At 32.9% G+C, this 20,151-nt stretch overlaps 1 protein-coding gene across 1 annotated transcript in view; it reads left to right on the top strand.

Moving 5' to 3' along the window:
• LOC123654994 (rho GTPase-activating protein conundrum) overlaps positions 1-20,151 on the top strand; it is an 84,777-nt gene that overhangs the window by 55,538 nt on the left and 9,088 nt on the right. The window contains 1 exon segment of the mRNA XM_045590846.1: positions 3,367-3,605. Within this exon segment, the coding sequence (XP_045446802.1) occupies positions 3,367-3,605 (239 nt within the window).

The following is a 20,151-nucleotide window of genomic DNA, read 5'->3' as shown; positions in this document are numbered from 1 at the left end:
GACATAGTCTATACTTCTGCTCTGACAAATCTGCCAAAGAGATATTACATATATGTGGTCATGTAGCATAATCCTGGTGAAAAAAATTAAAATCATTCGACAATTTTTGAGTTTATCCATAAAAAAAAAACAAAAAAAAAATATCAAGTATTTCCTCTTTGTAATATTAATATAGAATTATAAACGAGATGGTAAAAACTTAATACTTACAACTGCTTATGAATCTTTCTGGCTTCTTCTATCTTTTTGGCTAGGTCTTTTATTGAGAGGGTCTTTTTTTGAAATTCAGTATTTGGTCTAAATCGACGATGCTGTGAAGGCTGCTAAGACCAACAGCATGTATACTCATTTCGTAAAAAGAACCGTTCATGAAAGAATAAATAAATATTGTCAACGAACTTTCAAGATTATTTTAGATTTTATTTTAATACGATGAGCTTAAAATTACATTAAAACTACAAACGTCCGTTTGATACTGTACAGAACAAAATTGTATATTTTCATCGCATACCGTGTTAAGATTCAGATCACGTCTCGCACACATCGGTGAACGTAAACAAAGACATCTCTTTAACACCAAGACAGTTCCTTTGAAGGAGGAAAATAAGTTAAAACTTAAGGCAAAACGATGAGTGACTCAGATGCTATTTGTGACTGGCTCCATATTAGGATCCGCTTAATTGTATTGCTTATACTCGTATATTGTCCTCTTGTATATGTCAACTCGGATTTCATTTATCGAGGTACTACTTATCGACTTACTTTAAATATCTAATACTTGTCATGCATGTGAATCATAATTGTTAATACGAATTATTAAAGGTTTTCGGAGAATTCGCGCTTTTTTATGCTGTTTAGTTTGCTCATTTAAGCATAACTGTTATAGATGCTTGTGATAAATAACGCAAATGACCGCAAACAAAGCATACGTTTCTCTATACGCTAGTTAAAAAATAATAAGGATTAATAAAAAAAGGTTTGTTGTTATGGTGAACAAACAAAGTACTGTAAGAGAAATTTGTTTTGTTAATAACGTACACTTTAATTTTTTTTCTTATACAATAAAATATCATTCCAAAAAGATGAAACGTTTTTCACCTTTGTTTGTGTTGTATTTTTTTTTTCTTTATAACAATTAACCAGCCAGTAAAATTAATCAGCTGTAGGTGTATCAGAATTTTTGATCGTAAAAGGAGGTCCAACTCAATGAGGTCCGTTAGTTCTTGCGATCATATGATTTCATCTGCAGTATTTACTTTATGATCCCGTTATTTAGGCAATTTATAGGCAAGTGGGATAATGAAAGTACATACAATATTTTCCTTTCTAATTTATGGTTTTTAATTTAATTTTTTTGTTAACTTCACTGTAGCGGTAATACAACGGGTAACTGCTTAAGAGATGTTATTTTAGTTTTATATATATTTTATTCATCATACTACATTAGAGCTTTGATGACCGCCTAGATAATTACAAATAAATACCGCAATATCAAATTAAAAATTAAAAATAATTATCAATCTTTTTTAAAACTTGAAATGATATACTGCCAGTAAGAAAAGTCATTCATTACAAGTGAATAAGCGAGAATTTGGAAACTGCTATTAATTAGAAAATTAATAGCAGTTTCCAAAGATCAACATCAATCATAACATACGTCAAACGTGATTAAGTAAATTAAACTCGTTTAAAACCTTCACGGTTGAGAAAAAATTCTCAATATCAAAACTAATTGTTTCCAATCAATAAGAGATATTAAAATCAAAATTAATAACCAATTTAATACACGAGTAACGACCTAATACTGTAGGTGTATTTTTTAAGCTGATCGGAGGAGGTCCCACAAAGAACATTGTGTCGGTAAATAACTAAACAATGATAAGTTCTTTGACCTTTGGTCTTGGGTTTTTGCGATTCATGTTTCATTTATTTAACAAAAAAAAAAAAAAAAAAATTGTACACTACTTGACGAGTCTTGAAGTTTTTTTTGGACCGGTGTTTGTCAATCTACCATCTTTAATTGGTTTTTAAATTGGTTCTAGGGAGTAGGTCTTTCTGTGAATTGTATTGTTGTATAAACGTTAAAGATTTGTTGTTTCAATTCTAATTTGTTGATATTAATTGTTTTAGAAGTGATTCACGAAACACGATACAATATTTAAAACTTCGGCACTAGACTATTCCTTAGTTACTGATTTAACAATAAGTAGGTAAAGATAATATGTCCTAGAGATAAATCAAAGCCTGTAAATATCCTATTCGGTTGTAATCATAGATATCTGAAAGCGATCGTTCCTAATAGTAAGTAATATATCCGCCAACCCGCAGTGGAGCAGCGTGATGGATAAAGCTCCGATTTTTCCCCAACACGGAGGAAGAGGCCTATACCCAGCTGTGTGATGTTACAGGCTGAAACGTGAAATATCCTAAACCCGATGTTAGAACTTATCTGGTCTGTTAACAAAGATATAGGATATGAATATAAATTGCTGATTTTTTTATATCTTTAAAGTTTTTTATCTGTCATCTTAACGGATATGCAGTAGTTATTAGTCATTCATCCGACGTCATTCCGCAGTTCGCAGAAATTTTACTTACCTGTTAACATATTTATAACATAAAAATTACGTTACATGGAAGATGATAGTTTTGTAACCTTTGTAACTCTAGTTACAATTTAAGAGTTATTTATAAAATAATTAACATTACGAGTGCTTATATACAATGAGTCAAAGTAATCGGCCATTTAAAGTACTTTTAGAAAAAAAAAACTTTGTTTTCTTTGAGAAATAATTGACTATAGTATACAAAAACATTATAAAATAGGGAATCCCAGTATTCAGTGTTGCTCAGTGCCATGGAATTTATCATAATTGGTAATATTACGCTACCCTATAACCGGAAATTCGAAGAATACCATTCTTCTTCACACATACCGACTGCAGAGTTACTAAATCAGATTTAAATCTTGGTCATAAAAATAATTCATCCAATTCCTAATAATGTTAAGTTTCTGTAGCGTGTGTAGTGTCGAATTTGTCGTTTGTTTAAATATGGTGATATTAAAGGTCACTGAACTTGTTGCATCGGCCAAAGAGAAATATGCATTCAGTTTATAATGTAAATAATGTAAAGTCTATTATTATTTATTTTTACTATATTAGTAAATAAACAAACTGAAATCAAAGTTGGTTAATAAATACCAAAAATCTATGAAAGAATGAAATGGAAAAATATAAGCAGATGTATTTAATTTTCAATGTTATTCTTACTTCTTATGATTGTAATAGATTATAGCGCATTTATAAAATTATTTAAAATGACATATATTTTTAAAATAACCAAGAACCATTCTTTCTTCAACAGAAGGCGAATTAGAAACAGAATGGCTTCAATCCGCTGGTCTCGGCTCATTGGCAGCTCCGTTCCAGGCCGGCCTCGAGGTGACCGAGGCCCAGCTGGGTGAGGCCGTGCGACCTCTGCCTCGGGAACAAGCGGCTGCTGTACGGAGACGAGTGAGGAGGCTCAACAGGACCGTCAGGAGACGGAGAGCTGCCTCGCGCGCTAAGAAACCCGACATTCGAGATGTTTTTAGAGATTTGGAGGTAAGTTAACGTATAAACTTATTAATAAGTGAATAACTTCTACGGCAACTATCAATGATTTTACTGTAAAGGGACTTACAGAAATTGATATGTTAATTTTCCCAATGTTTCGGTGACGTTGCAGACGCAATTATCATGGCTTGTGCAATGTCGCCTGTCGAGTTTCAAACTAACAATCGCTTAATCCCGTATTAATTAAAGTAATGTCAATTGTTATGATCTAGATTAAATTAACACGAAAAGCTGTCACCACGTAACATAAAGTATAAGGAAAAAAGTTACGAAACATACCTAAAGTTTCAAGAAACTTGACTTATTGCTGTAAAAATAATGTGCACATTATTTTTAGTTGTTAGTTTTAATTAGATAAAAAAATAAGTTTCACTATGCCTTTTATGAGCTGCAAAATTTAAGAAGGACGCAATAAAGAACAATCTCTTATATAATAAGTCTAATATGGTATTGCAAAATTCGCACCGCACATAATTTGCAGATTTAGGAACATAATTTGAGAACTGAGCTTTAGATTACAACGTAACAGAACCGGTATTCTGTGTTTTATATAAGTGTCAAGTTTTAATATATTCGCGTTACAAAATATATTAGATACGAAATGGGATTTTGGGTTGTGGTTTCTTTTAATTACGACATGACACGTGTATCGTCTACCCGACATTAGAAAAGTTGACGTATTTGGGTTTAACGAAATTAGCAAATTGGTCGTCGACATTTGAAGTATTAACAATAAGTATTTTTAAGATTTCGCGGTCATGATACTTTTAATTTCGTGACCATGGTGTTTGCTACGTCGAAATATCGGAACTCTCGAAGTGATAATTGCGATAAATCCCGTTTAAATGAAAAGAAATGTAGTAAATTCTTTATACCATCCACAAGAAAAATCTAACGACTCTATACTAGTATTTCTTTCCAATGTCTGAAAACGTTCTCGGAGGGTAGAATTTTAAAGTAAAATAGGTTTGACTGAGGTAAGGTACAGCAGGAAATTTCCTTTGTTTTGGTATCGCAGGGGAACCCATTTACGGGTGATATCCAGGATGCCTGGGTAGGCATTCCTAGACCGTATGTCGGCTTCAGCACTTGGGGGTGCAATACCGACAAAAACCCCTGCGGGAGCCTTCAGCCCATTTAATTGGAGGGTCCCGGATGCAACAGCAGGAAATTTCCCGCTCAATATGGAGCTGACTGACTGGGGTAGTACCTCGACCTTACAGAAAATCACAGCTAAATAATACTGATTTCAAGCAGTGTTGTGTTCCTCTTGATGAGTAAAGTGACAAGAGCTTCTGAGAGAATTGGGGATAGGGTCGGCAACGCGCTTGCAATGCTTCTGGTTTTGCAGAGGTCTAAAAGCTACGGTAATCGCTTACCATCTGGTGAGCCATACGGTTGTTTGCCGACCTAGTTATGTATATAAAAAAAAAGTATAAATGAAACATATAAAGAACCATTTACTCGCAGAATAAATTTTCGTAATTTTAAACGTACAAATACAACAGCTATGCTTATATAGTGATACGGGAAACTCGACTCTTCCTGAGTTAATCGTATGGATTATATTAAAAACAAATTTAATGTTCGCATTAAAAAGTTATTAAAAATTAAAAGTTATAGCTATTATTCGGTGCGGGATTACATAAATATAAAGATGTGTGGACTTACTGACGCTGTATATCATGCAAGATATTACCAGTTTTGTATTAAAACACAATTTATTTTTTAAAAGACTAACTGCGGAGTTTCTCCGCAGAATCTACATTCAGAAACGGTGGTAGCTTCATTTTAACAATTATTAAATAATAAGGTGACGACTGAAGTAACAAATGACGATTCGAAGATGCTTTTGAAGGCTATTTGAATAGAGTTATTTTAATTTTGAACAGAGTGAGTTTGAGAGAGTTAGAACTTGGAAATAGCTCATAGCTGAAAACTGCTATTAAATATTATTAAAATGGTTGAACACTCCTTCGTGCATGCTTCTCTTTTTAGGGACATTTCAGCATCACATATATACTAATGCCACTTTTAGATCAAGGAATTCGTGAATATTTAAGAGGATTCATGTGTTCTGCTTTTCTTACTTAAAACTATTTTACATATAATTGTAAAACGATAAAATTGACGACATTAATTAAATAATAAACTATTGGTGTATTTTGAAACAATTTTTTGAATTTCGGAAATGATCAAAGACAATGGAAATCGCCATTTATTAATAAGTGATTATTGGAAATAAAGATAGACAGTAAAATCGCTGGGAAAACCCACTAATGCATTAAAATTTTTCCTTCCGCGCATATGTAAATGAATTACGTATGATCACTACTAAAATTCGTTTCAAAATGCAACAAAATTTAAGTTATGGCGTTTTTAAAAGATGAGTTACGTATCTTTTTTACCATTCAAGGCATGTCATTTTCCATATTTGCTGGTTTTGGTTCATGAGTCGAAAGGACCTACCAAAATGTTATGTTACAAAATAAATTTGACAAACGCTAAACCATAATATATTCGAGTTACCTTATTGATGTATCGGATGTTTCTAACATACTTCTATTGTACTCGTAAGTTCTGTTACGTACACACGTAAGATTAACATTTAAAATTTTAATCCTAGTGTCCGTTGAGTATCCTCATACTTATATATACGTTTGTTTATTATTTAAAATTTAACAGTGATGTTATAAAATCTCAAGTTACAAACATTTTAAATTTAATTATTACTGCCGTTATTTTCATATTATTCGGTACTTCGGGCATGTTTATCGTTCTGTCATACCGACATTCAGTCTGATAAAACCATTCTTGCGATTGGTGCAACTGTCTCTAATTTTTTTACGAAAACATACTTTATTCCTTTCGATTTAAAATACATTATTCAATAAATATAGTTCGATTATAATACGGTAGTCGACATGAATGAAATCAGATGTACGTCTAAACTTGTTCCGCTCGTCTGTGTCAAGTTTATGAACGTTTATTAATTCCGCACGCACCGTTAGCCTCGAATCTGGATAAACTAGTTTGGTTGTTAAAACGTGGAATTTCTAAACGTATGTCTTAGTTTTTACATTTTGTTTTTTTTGACCAACCGCCTTCTTATGTTTGTTTGTTTTTTTTTTAAATTATCAATAGACTCTTTCATTATGTATAGACTAAAAAGTAACTAGAGGGTTAAAAAAATTAACATGTCATTTATTAGGCATTTCTTTTTTAAATTGAATGTTACTTCAAATTAAAACAAGAATGGCGTACATTAATTACATGTTCTGAACTAAATACTCCGAAGTTTAAGATTCAAATTTAAACCTCATTAAGATATATTTTCTCTATGAAGGTTTTAACATAATTATTTTCTGTTTTCGGATCAAATCGTAAGAGCGGGTGCGATGACCGAAACTAAAATATTTTAATATTTTAATATATCTTAAAGAGTCGCGTCGAGTGGTCAAGAATTAAACGAGAAAGTTTTTTTTTTATTCATAAACCATGCTTTTCCCCAAATAATTATATTACGAGATGTAATTATATTACGAGATATAAGAATTTCTTTAATATTTAGATCGTTTACGCTCTTTTTAGTTTTCTAATTTGTAAGATTTTATACTTCATACCCACATATGCATATATACCGATATAATAGTTTATGATTTAGTAGCTGCTACTAATGGTAAAACCATTAGTAGCAATCAAAAAGCAAAACTAGAAAACTAGTAATTAAAATTTATGCTATATTTTATTATGAATATATCTAGATAGATATAAAGATATCGCTATCCGTTTAGCATTCATTTGTTTATAAACACGGACAAGCATTTGTCTCATCACTTCAATGTCAACGTTTAAATCTAATATTTTACTGATCTGTTACTATTAGTCCTTAGTTTTATTTTATTTCAGTTTTTTTTTATGATTTCATGACACGCGAGAGTAATTCCACAGCCATAAACATGTCTTTGATCTAGATTTAAAAATAGTATTCCATAAATTATCTTCATCAATGATTTTATAATAAAGCGTATTCTTTACCTTTGATTACAATTTTGACGATATTAGAAAATCTAGGATTCTAATTTCATAAGCTATTTACGTTTTCTGATTTTCAAATATATGGCATGTTAAAGAAGCGCCATCTGCGTTTTTAAATCTGGTTCTAAAAATGCTTTTTAGTTTCGTCATTTCTCTGCACCTGACTGTTGACACTAAATGACAGTGGTAAATTGTATTTCTCTGTAAAAAAGAGAAAAAAAAGGAAAATAAACAATTTTAAGCCAGTATTATTTACTAATAAGTCACAAATAAAATCTTCTTTTTATAACCCTTTTTAACTCAGCACACGCCTTTGTACAGTGTCGTTGTGTATCGAAGGAAAATTAGATTCCATATAAACAAGTAATGAAGCTATTCGAACAAATACTGTGACAGTATCGTATCCAATCGTTCGCCATTTTCGAATTAGCTGTGGATAATTACGTGCGAAAATTGATTATCATGAACGAAAGTTTGCTTCGAGAACATCAGGACCTTGATATTGGAAGAAAGTATAAAATATTTGTAATTACTTATCACCCAGATTTCTTTTGAGTCATGATTATATTTGACTATTTTTAAATCTATTACCAAGTAGTACCAAGTATTTATAGAAGACATTTTCGATGTCTACACTTTTTAAAGCTCATTCAGTCGAAACTAGAGAGCTAGAGACGGATAAATAAAATATTGATTTTTAATTTTGTAGCGTATATGTCTTTTTAGAAGTAGTTTTTAGGAAATTCATCTGCTATAGGGGCGAGTAGGGATACGGGGGTTACAAAAATTGAAAGCGGATGAAAGAATCTTTACCTAAAAGATTATTCTCACCAACGTTTTTAAACAATAGAAATATGAATACATTAAAAAAATAAGTAATAATATATTATTACTTATTTTTTGTTTTAATTTTTTAAGTAATATAATTCATATAAAAAAAATAATATAATTAAGAACTTAAAGTTAGTTAAACGTCAAAGCATTAGCGATCAAATTGTATTGTGTTTTCAAAATTAATTACATTACGAGTACAGTGATTTTGTTATGCAGAATAAGGGGGCTGACATAGTCGCTAAGCGACCAAAACCTCTTCTACAAATAAAGGAAAAAAAAAATGTCAAAGCAGATGAAAACGAACGATCCGGCTAGTAACATCATAAAAGTGAAAGTTTGTTAGTTTGTTTGTCACGTAATCTCCGACATCTAGCGATCCGATTTTTTTTAGTATGTTAGAAAGCTTGTTTATTAAGAAAAGTTAATGATTGAAGTTCGCGGATTTTTGTGGCATATTAATTTTTTTTTAATATCATTATTTCTGACACTATTGACTTGATACGATTTGAGATAAATGAGTTTTATTTCAATATTTTTTTAAGGCGAAATTCAATTTACAATCAAAATGCTAACATTTAATTTACACATGTAGAATTAAATAATTATTATTTAGTTTATGCGCCTACGTGGTACACGCACGCGCCTCTACCTTTCTGTAATATAATAGAGTCAGTAAGAACTGCGCAAAAAAAAAAACGTAACAATTATTCGAATTCGAAATTCGAATGTTGTGTATCACAACGCATCATAATAAACATTGATTAATTTTTTTAATGCTATTGGATGGAGACTCCTTCTTTTTTGAAGTCAGTTGAAAAGAACAATCATTGTATGTGGATTAGGTAAATGATCTCGGTCCATTTGTCGCTTTAACACCGCATTGACACAATGCAACGTAGATTGTGGTTTAATGGTTTGAAAATTGTCACGAGACGGATGACTCGCCATTATAATCTATAATTGTGTGTTTGATCGAGTTTTTTATCGCATTTTGGTCATTGTGATCTTGTGGTTTTCTTATTAGTTTGTTAGATCTGTGACTGCTTGGAGTAAAATAGAGCGCTATCTTCAATTTTTTTTTAATGACTGAAGTGGTAAACAAGCGTGCGGCACATTTGATGGTAAGCAGACACCGTCCTATAGACGCCTGCAACAATAGAAGCATCGCAAGCGCGTTATCGACGCTAACCCTCGATCCTCCACAGAAGCTCTGCTTGCTTTACTCACCGCAGAAACACAACATTACTTTAGAGCAGCGTTATTTGGCTGTGATCTTATTAAGGTAGTACTTCCCCTGTCTGGCTATTCCAGATTTTGAGCAGAGTATATCCTGGTTTGCGTTTTAGATTTGTGACAGTTTAGGGTTAAATGGATTATTTTCTTTAATGTTTTAAAGGAATAAGAACAGTCTTGAAGTGTTTTCCAGTTTGACTTTTGTCAGTTTAAGTTATTCCGGTTTGGCAGTTTATCCAAGTTTATAATATATTAGCGTGAGCCTTAAAAATAATAACATTTTTAGTAATGTCGCTTGTCAATTAACACTTGTCAGGCGGAAAGACTTATCTACATTCAAAGTTGCTTATATTGTGCTAGTTATTTATTATTTTGAGTGCATTATTTTATATTTTAATAGATGTTTTCCAAAACATCAAAAAGTTAAAAGACTATTCCGGGAAGTTACTAGTGATAGTCGACAAAGACTTGTATGACGTCAACGTTTGACGTCATCGTTGAACGATTCAAGATGTCAACAAAAAATTTCACTAGCACAAGATGTGACTATATCGAGACCCGCTCATTATTTAACATTAATATGTCTCTTTTTTGTTAATTAATTAATAATTACGACACATTTCAGAGAATAGATTTTGCTGAAAATTGTGATAGTCCTCAAACTCAACAAACAAAACAATGAACTTCGGACAATGCATAGAATCCAAGGCAAAAATTGCTGGTAAGAAACTTGGTATCCTCAATAAAGTCAGGCAGTACTTCACACCGGAACAGCTTCTTACTCTCTACCAAGCACAAGTTCGATCGTGTATGGAGTACTGCAGCCACTTATGGGATGGCTCTGCCAAGTACCAGCTCGCTGCTTTGGATCCTGTGGATCGACGCGCCAGAAGACTCATCGGTGACAAATCGCTGGTTCGCTCTAGACTTCAAAGTCTCGAACATCGGCGCAAGGTTGCCTGTTTGTCGGTATTTTACAGGTTATATTTCGGAGAGTGTGCTCTAGAACTATACAATTTGGTTCCACCATCACCTTTCTACCACCGAACCGCAAGGCATCGCATGAATCTGCACCGCTATGTGGTTGAAATCCCACGATCTCGCACTAAACGATTTGCTTCCTCGTTCCTAATTCGCACCGCTAAAATTTGGAATGCCCTTCCGGCTTCCGTTTTTCCAACGAGCTATAACTTAGGTATCTTTAAATCAAGAGTGAATAGGCATCATCTAGGCAAGCGCGCACCACCTTAGGCTGCATCTTCACTTGACTTCAGGTGAGATCGCGGTCAAGCGCTAGTCTATATATTTAAAAAAAAAACAAAAAAAAAACCGACTGCAATTGACATCGACAAGTGTATACGCTTCAGCCTATAATATCCCACTGCTGGGTATAGGTATCTTCCCCAATGAAGGATAATGATCAGAGCTTAATCACAAGGGTTAGCGGATATATTCTTTACATGATAATAACCGGTGCCTGCAGCTTAACGTGCTCTCCCAGGCACGGTGGGGGGTCTCACAAGAACTGCACAGACACCCAAATCACGACAAACATATTTATGGCCATAACAAATGCTTGTCATGTGTGGGGATCGAACCCGCAACAGCCAGCGTTACAGCCACAAACCAGCGCTGTGATCCTTGCGCCAACGCGACATCAAGTATATATACAATACCCACTATTAGTTAAAAGTTATGAGGTAACAGACAGAAACGGCAACCAGCAGTGGCGCAAAGTGGTAGATTTTGTTCCGATCCTTCTTCTAAGTGGAAAAAGGGCCTATGCTAAATAGTGAGATGCTACAAGCTGAATCGTAAATCGTGACACATAAAAAATGCAGTCGAATTGAGGAACTCCTGCTTATTGAAGTCAGTTGACAATAGTGACCACTACAGTTAGATGGTGACGCAGAATGATTTCGATACGTTTGTATTGTGAAATTAGTTAAAGGAACTCGGGTTTTATTTTATGAACAGTGAATAGTCTACCAATCGTTTTCCGATTAAAAAATATATCGCAATCCGAATCCGCTTTTCCATTGCGCGATTACACTTCTTGTTTATAAACAGGATCGCCTTGATCTTGTTCTTTTTTTATACAATTTTTTGTCGACCTCTTTTCATAGGTGTCGTAAGAGGCGACTAAGAGATAACACAGTTCCACTATACTACCTTGGAACTTAAAAAGCCGACCGATGGCGGGATAACCATCCAACTGCTGGCTTTGAAATACACAGGCCGAAGACGGGCAGCAGCGTCTTCGGTGCGACTAAGCCAGCCCTGCGGTCACCAACCCGCTTGCCCAGCGTGGTGACTATGGGTAAAACACATGAGTTCACGCCATTTTTGGCGTGAGCTTGTGGAGGCCTATGTCTAGTAGTGGACTGCGAAAGGCTGCTGTGATGATGATGATGTGATTACGTTAACAATTAAAATCTTAATGCCGAATCTGTTCTAACTTTTTATTACACTTTCTCTGAAATAACACCTCTTGAGGGTAATTTGTAATTTTACGTAAGACGTGATGATAACAGATCTAATTAGCTAATTAAGCTAAAAAACGACAACATGTTTTGCTTAGATGTAATTAACAAAAGTCCGCGAACACGGAAAACATTTTGTTTTCTGTAAATCTCAGTACAAATTTATGTGAAATAGTTAAGATTGTTTTAAAATGGACTAGCAAGCAGCAATTAGGGCTACGTAATAACCTAACGTCGTTAGATAAATATGTAATTAAGGTTAAACTCCGAAATTTAGTTCAGAAATGGCCTTGTTGAGGAAAAGGTGTTTCTAACTCGTTCAGAGTATTTCTTTGAAGCGTTTATAATCATAATTGGTACATTGGAGTATGAAATAGAGGTGTTCATGTAAATTGATGAGTTCAATTAGTGAGTTAATATAGAAATTATATTTTACAATTACGAGTACAAACGAAACGGAAACTCGACTGTGTAAATTGCCTTGCGTCCGGCAAATTTCAAAACTATAATGGGTGTATAATTCAGACCGTTTCAGTCAGTGTTTGGTGTTGGTGTATCGTGATGTTGTGTGTGTTTTGTCGTATGGTGGTCAGATAAATAACCTAAATATGATCTGCGAAACGGTCCGTCACAAGGTGTGCGAGAAGATGATAAACTGCAAGGGGCTGGCTCTGATGCGCTCCTATCTCGATATATTGGTAAATACATACTTCTTTGTGATTACGAAGTAATGGAGTAAAGATATGTATGTGCGAATCAAACTGAACCCAACTTTATTCTATGTAATTTAGATTAGTGGCAATATAATAGTGTCCTTAAAATATTTGCTAAATTTTTATTAAAGGATAAAATAACATAAAAGTATTATACCACAGCAATATATAAATATCAAAAAATTAATGTAAAATGTAAATTGTTGACATCTGTCAAATAAATCTTTTTATAAAAATATAAAAACAAAATAAGGTTTTTTATTATCCTAATGTAAAAAGTTCATATATTGGGGTACGACACACAGTGAACAAGCCCTATTACAAACAGAAGCAAATACAAATACACAATGTACATCAATCATGCAAACTGTTAAGTAAATTTTAATAAGTTTGTGCTAATTATTTCGCTCTTGAATCAATTACATGCATATGGAAAAGGCCGTTTTTAATAGATTTCATCTTTTAACATTTACACGTATGTTAAATTGTTATTAATGGCTAAACGTGTCGCGCGGTTTCACTTGAGATGATTAGTGACATTTAGGACACAGCTTTGTATATAAGACCGTGGCTACGCTTTTAGAGTGTAATCTTTGTCACAAAACTCTTTGAATCTTTGACATGAAAACAACCCTTTGAATTTGTTTTTTTTTTATAAATTTTTCTGGATTATTTGAAAACACACGAAGGAGATTTTGCGGCACGATTGAAAATACAACCTTAAATGAAATTTGAAAACCTTAGAAATGGTATATTTTTGACTAAAAGTCTTTGAATCTCGAAGTTACTTTTAAACTTTTATATAAGCAACGTCATTATCAAGAATTACGTAAATACATTCGTAGAGAACCCCAAAAATATATTAAGCTGTGAAACTAAACTTGGATCATAAAATAATTTAGATTAAAATCCGATTTTAGGCGATGTAAGCGGTGTTATTGTGAGTGAACTATCAACAATTTATATATCGAATGCTTTTGTAGTTTTCGTTATTTTTTTTTGTCATTGACAACTTAAGTCAACGTAATTTTAAAAAGAACCTTAAAGGTCATCAAACTCTCTCATGACAAATATTAAAAAGAGACCTTGGAAATGTATATTTATTGCATTTATAGTTGTATTAATAAGTAAATCTACTTTTTCTTATATTGTGGTACACTTAAAAATGTTTGTTGTGGTCTAAGACTAATTTATGTATTTCTAAATCCACTAATAGAGGCTTCCCAATCAGTTAAAGACCGTTGAATTACTTTTACTAATGTAATTTAGATAATAATAATAATAATAATAATAATAATAATAATAATAAAATGATTTATTGCCACATATATACAAGTTAAAATAACACGTTAAGTAAACATACACAAAAAAAAACATGAAAACATAACATATATTAAAACGTATTAAAATTTGACAAAAAATAAAATATGAATAGGCAATAGGAAGTGGCTCAGCTTCAGCTGACACAGGACTTAAGTCCCATGCAGCGCTGTTTTTCAGCCACTCCCTTCTCCCTGTGATACTGGGTGGGAATAAGCAGTGTGCTCCCCGGTTTCCGTACGACTTTGTAAATGTATCCAAAGCAGGACATTGACCAAAAAACGATTGTAGTATAAACAATAATATTATAACATGTAAAAGTTACCCTTGCGTGAGCATGCATTTGTGTGTGCGTGTGTATGTGTATGTTTGTGTATGTGTATGTTTGTGTATGTGTGCTTGTATATGAAAAAATCATTTTTGGAAAAAAAAATTTCTCAGATCAAGCAGTTTCCAATGGGCATGACTCAGATTCTCCGCAGCAATTTGTCGATTGAGTAAAGCTTTTCGATACTTTGTCTTAAACGTTTCAGTACTCATTTGACATCTCAATGGGGGTGGTAAGTCATTCCAAATTTTTGCTGCAGAGAATCTGAAGCATCCCCTATATATATATAGATCTCAATCATATGATTTACTGTTTCAATAATCCACTCCAGTTAGGCTGCAATAAGTGTATTTCGTAACTGCGTCATAGATATCATTTATCGTTATCAGATTCGTGATTAACAAATTATCTGATCTGATCATCGTCACGAAAACATCTGATTTTGTTAAAATGTATTCAGCGTAACAAAAAATATAAAAACTTTTTTCTACTTTTAACTGTTCTTAATTTACTCTGTCGGTCAAGTTTATTCTCTTCTACATAAGAAAATTGTGTAGTTTACTTGCCTAATTGAATAGAAGTAAAATTCAAAAACTAAATCGATTTTACTTAAATAATTGCTAAAAAAAATCAATTAAATTACTTTGTTTTTAATATGTATGTATAATCAAGCAATAAATAAAAAGGAAGTGACTCGAAAAGTAATGCCATAGTTAATACATGAAATTCTAATAATAATCTTGTTCAATCATCATTACAGCCTATACAGTCCACTGCTGAACATAGGCCTCCACAAGTTCACGCCAAAAATAACGTGAACTCATGTGTTTTGCCCATAGTCACCACGCTGGGCAGGCGGGTTGGTGACCGCAGTACGGGCTTTGTCGCACCGAAGACGCTGCTGCCCGTCTTCGGCCTGTGTATTTCAAAGCCAGCAGTTGGATGGTTATCCCGCCATCGGTCGGCTTCTTAAGTTCCAAGGTGGTTGTGGAACCTTGTTATCCCTTAGTCGCCTCTTACGACACCCACGGGAAGAGAGAGGGTGGCTAAATTCTTTAGTGCCGTAGCCACACAGCATCTTGTTCAATAGATACATTTATTACAAACAATGCGGTCCATTAATTATTTAATGATTGTTAGCATCTATTTACAAAAAATATCAACAATTTAATTTAAATTTGACAGTTGACATGTTACGTGAAACGGAACTACACACCTAAATTTTACATTCCTAGCCGAATCCAATATGGGATTAATGAATTAAAAAATAACAAAAACGAAACAATTATTTAGAAACAATCTTAATATGTTTATTATCGTGTCCGAGTCGTTAGCACAGTGCGTGGAGCGCGATGAATGCCGCATGTTGATGCGTCGACCCCGATTCCTCGTTTAATGGGCAGCTTCCTTGCCGATTATAGCTCTAATATTGTTTAACAGCTATTTGAACGGTTGTTTTAATTGTGCCTGTTTAACTAAATTACTTCTAATTCATTTTTAACTCTTGCGATTGAAGCACACTTATGTATAGGGGTAAAAAGAGAAGATATACCAATTTCAAGCTTTAATTAATTTTTCCCTCAAATTGCAAAATTTTCTATACGAAATGACAAGTCGTATTTATAGTGGTATTACTAGAAGTTTAATTCAAAATCTGGTGTATGTCTCATCTTAATACACCGTTTAGAAATACTTCTGTGAACAGTTGTAGTAAAACCCTTACATTTACTTCAGATGAAACCGCGGAGCACAGCTTGTGTGATAATGATTAAATATAGTAAAAATGTCAATTAACTAGATGTCAAAACTTGTTATTTTCTGATTTTAAATTATTTTGAATTAATAGTGGGTAGTTTTGAATATTGTCCTTAGGCTATTATCCTGCTCTAACCCCGAGGTGAACGACCCTGTTCTCAGAAGCGTGGGTGTTTTAATCAGATCATGTGTGTACGAGGAAGTGCAGCGATGTACTGAGATAGAATGACAATTGCATTGCATTCCTCAATGGACATTATACTAACACGTCATAGATTCTTTGATTAGTCTCGCCATAGATTTGTTGGATACCAACGTGAATATTTTTTAAAGATTGAGAAGTTAAGAAAGTTTTTATAAAATCATTTGTTACATTGCTTGGGTATAAAATGAAAAAAATAAAACCTTTTACACGGCGAAGATGATGGCCTATGCCCATCAGTGGGTTATTAGGGGCTGAATCAATCGATCGATCGACATAAAATTGGGAGTTATCTTAGCTACACTCTGACCTAACTGTACCTATATTTTTGATATATATATAGGTTGATTAGGTTATGACTATTTTTTTCGACTGAATTAATTTAAATAAATTTGTTTTTGGAAAGGTGTTGTTGGTGACAAACCTACCTCATTATTATGACCCTACCCTAATCAGCTTAATTGCTAAATTTCGGGGCATGTAAATCACACAAGAAAACGCTATTATAAAAAAAAAAAAAACTATGAAAAACAAAAAAGAAAAACATAACACAAAAGTTCTAGACATAATGAGCACGGAAAATATAAAACTTTGGCGCAAAAATATATTTAAATAATATATGAATTTGTTTAAGGAAGGAGTTTTGTGTATGTGTTAAATATCTTATAATGATTTTACATAAGTTATCAACCTATTTTACTGCCGTCAAACTATTGTCGTTCCTCTGCCTCTATCTTATCTTCCGCTTCCGAGGAGTTAGTCAAAATAGCTTTGACAAATACTTTTGGCGATAAGTCAAGATATGACTGACGACTTATAGAAAATAAAGGTAACTAAAAATTTTTGCTCTCTTATAGACTAAAAGCTAGTCATAAAACATCTTCTATTTCTAGTCCGTAATGTTATTGAGCCTATAATCTCGACCGCACCAATAACTATCCTTCGTGTCTTCTCAATCCTAAATTAGCCAAACCGTGGTCATTTTGCATTGAAAGTCATCAAACATTTCAATTTCTTCTTCAGTGCCTCTTGCATGCTCGACGCTTGACGTCTGTCTCGCAGTGTTACTTTCTTTTACTCTTCGATTTTCTTTACTAACTGGTAAATCCTTTTCCTGTCTTCAATGTAACTAACAAACGTTAAAAGTTAATGTATTTTTTTTAACTGCAACAGCTAACTGATATACGGAATTATAAATCTTTCTTAATACATATACATATATATCACTAGCTTTACCTTGCAGTTTCACTCGCGTTATTTGAAGAAAAACATACTAAAATATTATTTAGGCTGTAGTCTTCCTCGGTAAATGCACTATCCGACAAAAATATATTTTTTTTTCAATTCGAACCAGTACTTCCAGATTAGCGTATTCAAACAAACAAATAAACGAACCCTTCAGCTTTATAATATTAGTATAGATATTTAATTATTATTAGAGAATCGCGGTATCGCTGTTAACTGTTCACGCGTACCTGTCAAACGGTTAAATCTAACTTTCATATATTACATAATATAATGTCACATTATGACAAAGATAACGAAAATATAGTCGAAAAAAAAATTCACTTCCCATTTAAAACAATCGCTAATCCCTGCTATTTGATCATTGATTACGACACGTAGGTATATTAACAGGCCTGTCTTCTCACGCAACTTTCTATTAGACAAAAACGTGAGTCGTTTGTAAACAATTAAACTTATTTTTGTCTTTCTGACGCTTTAAGTGATTCGATTCGTTCCGGTTTTGTTGTAAAACTGTTATGCATGATTGACCTCACACCTTATATATATCACCGTACTATAAACGTTTCCGTTTCGCCCGTTCTGCCAAGCAAGCTTTAAGCAGCGTAAAAATGGAAAGAAAAATTAATTAAAAATTTAATCTTTGTTTATGTTTCACCAATTTAAACTTCTTTATAGTTTTACGATTTGCAATGTTCAGTTCAAAAACTGACAGTAATCAAATAATATAATACACACCAAGGAGTCCGTATACATAAGAAAACAATGTGACCTTATTAGTTTTTACTACAATTGCACCTGTTTATAACATTACCACAGAAGTATTTGTAACTAAAGCGGTTTTACTGACCGATAGGTGTGGCGCTTCCCTTCTACAAATTTATTGTCTGTTTCGTAATATATTTACCTAGGTCATTCATATACAAATTCTTTAGGTATTACTTTCTATTTGCTTCGATGCGCTAGTTTAAGTATCTATAAATCTACTTGTAACCTTCTTACATACTTCTTTTTTTTTCTAATCGACTTATAGTCAAAGAACAGTAAATTTAATTGCGAGTGAAACCACGTGAATCATCTACTGAAATGTATGAATGTAATCAGGATAGATAAGCCTTTCTAAGAAAAGTGTAAAATGCAATAAAAGTTTCTTATTGAGGACGCTCTATTCAAATAAGCTCTACAACTTTTTATATAAGATTTCGTTTTCTCTATACTAATATTATAAAGAGGTAAAGTTTCTAACTTTGTTTGTTTATAGGGAGTAATCTTCGCAAATACTGATCCGATAATGAAAATTCTTTCACTAACAGAAAGCTACACTATTCAGGAGTGATATAAGGCTATATTTTATTGTTATTAAACAAAAAATTCAGTATATGTAAATCAAGCCGGAGAAATACGGGCGAGATGATTTACTATATATTTGCACCAGAAATAATAATGAACGCCCAATGAAGTGGACACGGGTCGGCTAGTATAATATATAGTCTGAGATGACTAAATAGTGAAAAAGTTGTGTTGAAAAAACTAGAAACCACATTCCAAATCGCCGACAACTCAATACGTAGTGCTTAAAATAGATAAAAATCCAGCTATCAATTTCTAAAATTATAGATTTTTTTTTAAATATTTATATGAAAGTGCTCGTTTGAGTCGAATAAAAATCAAATAATTTAAAAAGATTATAATTTAAGAATATTTTTTAATTTATATTTTTATAATTTATTTTTATGAATATTTTATTACTGGATTATTGTGGTCCATTAGCGCTTCATAGGCGCTATCGTCTAAATGGAAGTAGAGCTAAGGAAAATGTGATACTAAAATAAAAAAAGGAAACGAACTTACATTGTAATTTATCACTAGGCGTTATTTCTTATCTTTTAGTAAATGACTTTAGTTTGTTGACCGTCCTATCAGACTTTGAATGGGCATATAAATATATCCAAAGCCCAAAATAAATGCCCAAATTGAAAGACAATTCTAAAAGGATGGACAGAAAACATGAATAAGGCTGCTTAAAACGACGTACACGACCGTGTATTTAATTATGTATACTAAAGTAATTAGGGTCAATATAAGCTAAAATGTAGAAATTTTCTTTATAAATCGACCGCTAGAGACTAAAAGATGGAAAGACATCATGAGTACAACTATGTATCGTCCCAAGACTTTTTCGAAAACTTACGATGATCTACTTATGCTCCGTAGAGCTGTTCAGATTAAACTCCAAGTACTTTGTCCCTATGAAGGAATGTGAAGGTGAAAAAAAGTATACATTTTCGCCCGAAGATACGTGGATACGGCAGTTAATAGATGCTAACAATACCAGGAGCATTAAAAGTTGCTGACCATATCACCAACATTCCTAAAAGCTCCT

Source organism: Melitaea cinxia, chromosome 1 (genome assembly GCF_905220565.1).
Source record: "Melitaea cinxia chromosome 1, ilMelCinx1.1, whole genome shotgun sequence".
Taxonomy (NCBI): Eukaryota; Metazoa; Arthropoda; class Insecta; order Lepidoptera; family Nymphalidae; genus Melitaea; species Melitaea cinxia.
Note: the sequence above shows the minus strand (reverse complement) of the source record. Positions and strands in the feature narration are given on the sequence as shown.